This window comes from Oculina patagonica, chromosome 3 (genome assembly GCF_052425735.1).
Source record: "Oculina patagonica isolate OP01 chromosome 3, crgOcupat, whole genome shotgun sequence".
Taxonomy (NCBI): domain Eukaryota; kingdom Metazoa; phylum Cnidaria; class Anthozoa; order Scleractinia; family Oculinidae; genus Oculina; species Oculina patagonica.
Window position 1 is genome coordinate 446,399 of NC_135760.1, and position 9,333 is coordinate 455,731.

The window sequence follows — 9,333 nt, forward strand, 5'->3', positions numbered from 1 at the left end:
TGGCGCGTTATTCGCGTTTCACGCTCTCGTTACGTGCTTCAGACCTTTCTAACTTGTTTACCCTCCCTAACAAAATACCATCACTAACCTCAACCAGCCTACTATAAGCCCTTTGGGCGTTGGAACACTTGGCTTAACACCACTGTGGGGAATATGCAAATGACTGCCCCAAAAAGTAGCTCATCGGAGTGTAAATAAAGCACCGTAATCCAACAGAACAGGATGAGAAGAAGCAAAATCAAAAGGATTGTGATCTGGGTTTTCCTTGTTGTGGCGACAAGTTATACTTTCTGCTTGTTGATGTGCCAGTATAACAAAAAGGTAGGATAAATGCTTCATACTCTATGGCACAATAAAATTTATTAGATATACCCCTAGCTAGCCTGATGTGGCAGGGAGTTATAGACTCTACTATACTAAGTACCCCCCTCCCCCCTTCTCTAAAGATCGACACACACTAGGGGACTAGTCACAGGGACTTGTCGCAGGGACTTGCTTCAGGGACCAGTCCCCTTGTGTGTACTCGTATTTTACATCAAAATTTTAGTCGCAGTGAACCACATCAGTAACCTGGTTTGATTCTGAGGCTAGTCGCAGGGACCAATAGTCCCACAAATCGGTCAATTTTCTAGTGTTTGTATCAGTTTTCATCGTTCATGGGATCGGATTCTTGTGTCTCCCAAATTCTAGCCAATGAAAAGACGTCATTTTAGAACCCAGCTTCCATTGCGCCCTTTTTGAAAATGGCAGAAAATGAAGCAGAATGTGATGCTGAAACGGTGTAAACAGGATGGAGCGTTTCCTTGTTGCAAATCCTCATCCAGTTTAACAATGATGGGAAAAAAATAAAATCACAAAAATGCTGAAGCCTTTGTTTGCAAAGCTTGAAAAGAGCAAATCAATGGCTTGATTTGGTCTAGTGTGTACCATACATGCCACCAGTCCCTGGGACTTATCCTTCACCAGTACACACTTAAGCCCTGGATAAGTCCCTGCAACTATTCCCTGCGACTACAGTTGAACCCCTAGTAAGCGGCCACCCTCGGGGTGGCCGCTTTATTGAGGTTGGCCGCTTAATGGGTGGCCGCTTAATAGGGGTTCGACTGTAGTTTCCTAGTGTGTGCCTAGCTTAATGAGCCCCCTTTTCCCTTTTCAAGATGGCCGATTATGACAATTTGTGAACAAAACAACAAGCCAACTTTACATTCTAAAGTTCTTCATCCACCATGCTTACTTTCTCAAGTAACTATTCTGAGAAAATATCACACACAAAAAAAGTATTATAAAAATTCCACTTCATTTCATTTAAAAAAAGGCTTGAAATTAGCCTCTCCCCCCCCCCCCCTCCACTCTTTTCCTATAACAGCGGTTTCAAAGCCCTTATTTAAAAGGCCTTGAATAAAATAAAAATAAGTTTCCAGGGGGTAATAGAGCTTTTATGGTAATTTGGGTCCCTTGTAAAGTCTTGTAAAGGGCAGTATAACTTTTAATTCATTTATTTATATAACAGTTGCAATACAGGCTAGCAGGTATAAAGCTGGATGAAAAGCATCAGCGAATTGTTGTGTTGTTCCAGAAAATATCCACACCCTCTTCATGGAAGGTCATTGAAAACTACAAGGGAGTTGTGGGTCCCAAAGGCTAATTTTTGAAGGGAACTATGGAGTTAAACTGGAATTTCCTAAGAGGTGGAGAGGGGAGGGGTCAAACCAGAAACCAGACCGTTTGGATATATTCTGGAAAACACATAATTACTCATCCAAGTGATGCTTTTATGCAAAGCACCTCAGTTAATTTACAAGTCATACTTAGCCTTTTTCATTACAGCAGTGATATGTTCATCCTGTGATTTGTCATTTAGTGTAGACCTTCAGATATGATTGACTGTCTCATGAAAACGACCAGTTTTAGATGGTCATGATGTAAACTGTCTTTTTACCACAAGGGGGGGGGACTCCTATATGAAAGGGATGGGGATGCTTGCTGTCTTGTTTAGGGGTGTAAATTAAGGATTTGGTCTCACTAAGGTATTCAGGACAGGACACCGAATTTTTTTTGCTGTCAGGTCTCCTTAAGGGTTGGACATGAAGAAATTAAAAACACTGTCATACTGTGTTGACTATGGGAGGCACGGTGGCCTAATGGTTAATGCACTGGTATCCAGATCGAATCATCCAGGTTTGAGCCCTTGCCGGGGCACTGTGTTGTGTTGTTGGGTAAGACACTTTACTCTCATAGTGTCTCTCTTCACCCGTGTGTATAACTGGGTACCGGCAAATTTAATACTGGAGGCTAACCCTTCGATTGACTAGCATTCCATTCTAGTTGCTTCATGCTATGGAAACCAGGATAAGCTTAGGCCTGATGGGCTACTAGGCTTGTATGTAGACAGACAAAGTAGACACTGTAGACACCATAGGCCCAGTCATAATATTTATTGGTTTTGGTTTGCTAGTCACTGGTGAAAAAACTGCATAATTATTTGCTCTAGTGACACATGATAACAAATGACCCATTTTTTATGACAAATTGACGCTTATAATCAACGGCTTACTGGAAGACTTCAGTAGAAATATTAAAACTAAAGTTGTCCGACATTTCGATGTAACTAACATCATTATCAAGGTAAAATGTTGTATCGTGGTGTGAATATAAATTAGTTTGTGGAAAATATTAGACATTTGCTGCATCATTATGTGAATAGTTTCGCGCGGATGGAGTCAGTTTGCACGTTTAAAGTTGGCTTTAGGTAAAGTTGGCTTTAGGTCATTTCGTTGATGAGACAATCGAATTTGCTGCGGCATTTCTTTAAAACTGAGAAGTTGTTAATTAGCTCCGGTTTTGAGATCCCGTGCGTGTTCAACATGTGCTTTCCAATTGACGAATTCTGAGAACTGTGTTCGGCAACACGTTAGTGCAGGTGTCGGTTGGTATAACCGACATAGTCCATATCGCATTGACCACATTTGAAATAGTACACCACGCATTGTTTGCTCACGATTTTAGGTTTCTCTTCCCTGAGTTTTAGAAGGTCTCCTATTTTCCGGCTTGTAAAAACTGGTTGTAGGCACACGCCGATTTTGCTGCCCAGTGATTAAAGTTGTTTTCTTGTGTTGTCAGCTGATCTCTGGTCTTTGAACGGGATGTGCATCCTGATGGGTTCTTCTTTTGAGTTTTCGTTAGACACACTGGACCTGTTTTTGATGGTTTGGTCGTGAATAAATGCCTTAATTGTTGAGTCAATTAGTCGAGTTGGATAACGAAGTTGTGTAAACGTGGTCTTAAGAATCTCGCACTCATCGGTGAAAGCTTTCCAAGTAGACGATATTCGGTTGGCTCTGTATAGCATCGTTTTTATTAGGCCGACCTTGTATCGGTGGTGGACATGGCTATCGTAGTGCAGATAGAGGCCAGTCAACAACCTCCTTTCTTGATGTTCTGAACTCCAAGCACCCCTCCTTAACCTTCACCATGGAAACTGCTACAGGCAACACCCTTCCTTTTCTGGGTATGAAAATATCAAAAAACGGCACAAATCTCATCGTAAATGCCAACAAATACTGGCCTCTATCTGCACTACGATTGCCATGTCGACCACCGATACAAGGTCGGCCTAATAAAAACGATGCTATACAGAGCCTACCGAATATCGTCTACTTGGAAAGCTTTCACCGATGAGTGTGAGATTCTAAAGACCACGTTCGCACAACCTTGTTATCCAACTCGACTAATTGACTCAACAATTAAGGCATTTATTCACGACCAAACCATCAGAAACAGGTCCAGTGTGTCTAACGAGAACTCAAAAGAAGAACCCATCAGGATCCACATCCCGTTCAAAGACCAGAGATCAGCTGACAACACAAGAAAACAACTCCAATCACTGGGCAGCAAAATCGGCGTGCGCCTACAACCAGTTTTTACAAGCCGGAAAATAGGAGACCTTCTAAAACTCAGGAAAGAGAAACCTAAAATCACGAGCAAACAATGCGTGGTGTACTATTTCAAATGTGGACTATGCGATATGGACTATGTCGGTTATACCAACCGACACCTGCACTAACGTGTTGCCGAACACAGTTCTCAGAATTCGTCAATTGGAAAGCACATGTTGAACACGCATTGGATCTCAAAACCGGAGCTAATAAACAACTTCTCAGTTTTAAAGAAATGCCGCAGCAAATTCGATTGTCTCATCAACGAAATGCTAATTATTCAAGACCTAAAGCCAACTTTAAACGTGCAAACTGACTCCATCCGCGCAAAACTATATACATAAGGATGCAGCAAATGTCTATTATTTTCCACAAACTAATTTATATTCACACCACAATACAACATTTTACCTTGATAATGATGTTAGTTACATCGAAACGTCGGACAACTTTAGTTTTAAAATTGACTCTTCCAGCTGAAATGTAGACCAGCAGGCAGTAGACCAGCTATCTGCCTTTGATACTAGTCAAGCTATCTGCACGCATTGCAAGCCTATGATATAAGTCTAGATGTACCTGTTGACAGTCTTGCTGTATCTGCACACATTGCAAGCCTATGATATTAGTCTAGATGTACCTGTTGGCAGTCTTAATCTGCACACATTGCAAGCCTATGATGCACGTTTATTCAGCCTCAACAACACCATCCTTCCTAAACTCTGCCCTAAAACTCTTTCCTACTAACACTAATGTATGTTGTGCCTCTAGGATCCTACAACGTGGTCAGAATGCCAGGAGATCATTAATGAAAGTTTTCTCTCATCAATCCTACAAGACTGGATATGTAGCACTGAAAAACCGAAGGACGAGGAAGTGTTATCAAAATACACTGGAAAGGATTGCGGCATATTGAGAAGGAAATATTTTCCTCACCCTACCCCCACACCGGAAGAAAAGAACTTCCCCATTGCTTATGCAATGGTTTTATTTAAATCCGCTGACTTGGCAGAGAAAGTTTTACAATCAATTTACATGCCTCACAACATCTATTGTATCCACGTGGATGTAAAATCACCAGATACTTTTCGCAATGCAATGCGTGCCATGACTAGTTGCTTAGATAACGTTTTCTTCACCAGTAAACCAGTCGATCTAATATGGGCCCACGTTAGTACGCTTTACGCACAGCGGAACTGTTTAAGTGAGCTAATCGAGAGTCCCATTCAGTGGAAATACTTCATGCACATTTCCGGTCAGGAATTACCCCTGTATACAAACGCTGAAATCGTTCGCGCGCTGACGATGCTGAACGGTTTCAACAACATCGAGAGCTTTACTATTCCTGAAAACAATTTGGGTCGAATGCTTTATTCTCATGAGGTAAAAAAAGTAAAAGGCCTAGAATTTCATCTAAACTACATAATGATAAGGACTGATGTGACTAAACCGCCGCCACCGTGGGAAATTAACCTCCAAAAAGGCTCCAACTTTATCGCCATTACACGAGAAGCAGCGAATTACATTCTACATGACCAAGTGGCAATAGATTTTTTAGACTGGCTCAATGACACTGCTAAGCCTGACGAGGCGTTCTATTCATCTCTCCAACAACATCCGGGATTCCCAGGCGGTATCCATGGTGATCAGCCCGAGTGGATTCTGCGCGCCGTGAGTTGGCAGAGAGAGAACGCGTGTTATGGCAGGTGGATCAGGGGTGTATGCTGGGTCACAACACGTGATATGTCCTGGATTCTGGGTTCAAGTATGCGGTGGAAACTCTTCGTTACTAAGATCCCGTTTGAGTATAGAGATGATCTGCTCAAATGTTTGTCCATAGCGAGAAGGACAAGGAAATATGGCCAGGATGTATTCAATGCTTCTGCGGTGTTATGAGTGCACTATAAGCTAAAGCTAAACTCGCACATAGGCCACAGGCATAAACTCACCCACGACTCGGAGCAGCGCCCCTCGATCCGCAGTTCATCGTGCTACCTGAACATTAGCACACCGTGCCTCCCACAATTTACTATAAGGACCTCGCTATACAAGGAAACAGTGTTGCAGAAACAGTTAGCTAAGATAGTTAAGATGTATATTTATCACTGGACAGATATATCCAGTATAAATAAAGTATTTATTGAATGTTTGTTTTCCGTGTTCGCGCTATTTTGCTCAAAAATGTTTTTTTTAATTGTAAAGGCCTGGCAAAACGAGAAAACATGTTTCCAGAAACATAAGTAGCGTTGTTCGAGTTTATGTGACCTGCAAGTCATTCTTAGATTACATAGACTGCGAGTAGTTTCTTTCTTTTGCTAAAAGCTGCGGGCTTAACCCGGCGAGTTTTCCTTCGTTGGCTTTGCAGATGGAAAAAGGTTTTTTCACCTATAAGAAGGGAAAATAGCAAACGATCGCAAAACAGCCTTGTTATATTAACAAATTTATAAATTTTATTTCAAAACTCATTTAATTCGCACTCAAATAAATAAAAAACATGACAGCAGTCAAACTATGTACAATTAACCATTTAAACAAATTCAGCCGAACTATCTTTTCTCGAAGAACACGTCGCGTATACGGCGAGTTTCCACGGACGACTTGGCTAGCGGTTCGACCTTCATTGTCCTGTAGACTCTGTTGGCGTAAGCTATGGCTCTCTCCTCGTTTGCAGTCTTGCCCTCTCTGCTTGGAAAGAAAAATAGCAAGAACTGATCAATCACGAGATCGAGTATCTACATGCAATTGAATTAAGGAAAGCGCACTTAACCGTGTAACCTTCAAGCTGCGTCAGGGATTGCGCAGATTGAAAAAAGTAGGCTAAAGTTTTCAAGGTGGTTGTCCATAATCCCCTTTAATCTTTTTCGATCTTTCCCTCTTTCTTTGCAACATTCTTTAAGGTAATGTGCTCTTTCCATTTCTGGTGTTCTTTAGGTAAGTTCAGGCAATTGCCTCCGTTGGATTTTATTTTTTGCCTCCCTTCAAGACAAAACTGAAAATGAAACATGCTAGTCTACAGCTGCCGATAATAATTATAATGCATACTTACGCTGGTATTCTGTGAGACTTGGTATCGTGATAAAGTTTTGGCAGAATGAATACTCTCACTGGCGGGACTGTTTCTGTTCTGTCTTTGTAGTGATCTCTGTGATATTGGGCAGCCTATTACAAAGATTGACAACACAAACAGTGAGTATAGGAATGACCGCATAACTACACAAGGGATGTTTCCAGATTTGGCGGACTATGTACGAGCAGTTCTACTTTGGTATGGGCTACTAAGCTCATTATCTTAGTAAACTAACGTCTCTCAAGGTGCGCTTATTTCATCCTCCGCGAGCTAGCTCGTCACCAGGGGTAAAGGGCAGGAAAACAGAGGGTGTGGGGCTAATGAGAAGAAGGCGAAACGCGAGGCAGTCACTTGAAGGGTTGACGCCTGGTGAGGCCCGCCAGAGAGATAAGATCAAGAGCGCGTGAGATTATTTTCAGGCCCTTTCTCTTCCTCCTGCAACTTTGTGAGGTAAAATGGCATTCTGAGATATTCTAATGACGAAGTGCCTCCGAGATCAGATCAATTTTCTCTGATTGATCAGGGGCTTCCAACAGACCGTTTCAGTTAATTTCTGTTCTAATGGTAAAATTTCCTCGTTGGGTGCCCCTGATTGATTGTGGCTCTTTTTCTAAAAAACATACAAGAGTAGTCAATAAAATATAAAGGAATATCGCTCAATAAGAAGAATCGCAATTTCGATTTTCAATTACTTACTTAAGCTACCGAAGACAGAAAACTTACCTTGTCGTATTTTTTAATAGCTCCGTCCCTGTCGTCTAGGTTCAGAAGCTTGTATTTAGGCGCCGCAAGCCATCGGTCACGTGAGCTCGTGCGTGCCCCTAACACGTGATCAGGGTTGTTCGTGTAGTAAGTTGGAAAGGGCAGAAATTTGTCCCCACCCCTCCCCATACGTTCTTTACTTGTGTTCAGTGTGGCAGCGCGGTAGTCTTGGAACCAGCGGCCCGTTGTGTTTCCAAACGTTTCACCGTACGTGTATTTGACGCGCGGCGTGTACCCAGTGTAACTAGAGAGAAACAAAAGAATTACAGTGAAAAACTATCTACAGTCAAAGCTTCACTAATAATGGCCGCCTGCAACGGCTACTGGGTATTTTCGTGTTGTTTCTAACCGCAACATCCTAACTGAAATACGCTGTACCTTGACTATACGTACGGGTAAAGCTTTTTATTTCCTTTTTTTGGCCAACCAGCCTTGGTTATACCGTGGAACATCGATATAACGAAGGGCCAAGGGACTGGCAAAATGTGTTCGCTATAACGAGGTTTCGTTATATTGAGGTTCTTTTCCATATGTTTTACTGTTACTGGGGCGAAGAATATCGTTCGTTATATCGAGGTATAGTTAATCAGTTTTTAACAATGTTACGCTGCACTACGAACCCAGCATTTCCGGGTATTAACGATTTCTGAAAATAACATTTATAATGTCTAATATATGCACATAGATATGGACATACGTATTTGAACTTGTTCTCTTGTTACAGGAGTAAAGGATTTTCATCCTTGTTGGTCTGTTCCGCATTTATCTTTTGTCGGGTGTAGACATTTTTTCGTTTGGGTCTCTGGATTGTGTTCGTTATAACGAGGATTTCGTTGTATCGAGGTTCTGTTCCATACATTTTACTGTAACTTTGGACGGGCTGAAGAATATCGTTCGTTAAACCGAGGACTTCGTTATATAGATGTTCGTTAAATCGAGATTCCACTGTACCTGCTCACAGAAATTATTCTTAGGACTGCGAAGTAATAAAAAATGGAAAGCGGCGAGATTGTTTTCATGGTTTACAGCTGAACCATCTCGGGCATCGTTTAACCTAGGCCTGTCCCGATTGTGCTCGTAAAATGCCCCCTTTTTAAAAGCCCGGGCGTTTCTTGGAGGTACCCTCGCCCTACCATAATGTTACTGCTGTTAAATTTTAATTCTAAAGTGGCTAATAAAATGAAAGTTGCTCGCTGGAATGCCAAAAATCCAAAAAGTTCCTTCATAAATTTCTTGATATTTCTATATAAACGTAAATTAAAAAACTTTAATTTTCGCCTTTTACATCGGTCAAGAAAAAAAGCTTGAAACTGGGCGAAATTTAGGGATACTCTTAAGTCTAACGAAACGAAATAAATTGAAGTTTTCTATGAAATCGTCGACTTTTTCGTGCTTGCTCAGTGCTCAAAACCTATATTTTGCTCAAAAATTGCTCACAAAGGCAAAACTTGCTCGAGGTTGCTAGAATTGCAAAAAGTTGCTCCAAACGCCAACGGTTGCCGAGCACAATCGGGACTGGCCTAGTAAAACCTACCACAAGTAAAAAATTTGAGAAATTATATATATTCTTAA

At 41.5% G+C, this 9,333-nt stretch overlaps 3 protein-coding genes across 4 annotated transcripts in view; 1 reads left to right on the forward strand and 2 right to left on the reverse strand.

The window, feature by feature from the left end:
* The window catches only part of LOC144646009 (coiled-coil and C2 domain-containing protein 1-like), a 109,304-nt gene that overhangs the window by 90,424 nt on the left and 9,547 nt on the right, over positions 1–9,333 (reverse strand). The window lies entirely within an intron of this gene.
* On the forward strand, positions 10–6,077 carry LOC144645977 (N-acetyllactosaminide beta-1,6-N-acetylglucosaminyl-transferase-like). The gene is made up of 2 exons (XM_078505491.1): positions 10–321; positions 4,704–6,077. The coding sequence occupies exons 1-2, from the start codon at positions 223–225 to the stop codon at positions 5,826–5,828; spliced, it is 1,224 nt and encodes a 407-aa protein (XP_078361617.1). The 5' UTR covers positions 10–222; the 3' UTR covers positions 5,829–6,077.
* LOC144645980 (ciliary microtubule inner protein 2C-like) lies at positions 6,293–7,933 on the reverse strand. Its single transcript, XM_078505496.1, has 3 exons — positions 7,723–7,933; positions 6,979–7,091; positions 6,293–6,614 (listed from the first exon to the last, which is right to left on the reverse strand). Exons 1-3 carry the CDS (start codon positions 7,888–7,890, stop codon positions 6,479–6,481), a joined length of 417 nt encoding a protein of 138 aa, XP_078361622.1. The 5' UTR covers positions 7,891–7,933; the 3' UTR covers positions 6,293–6,478.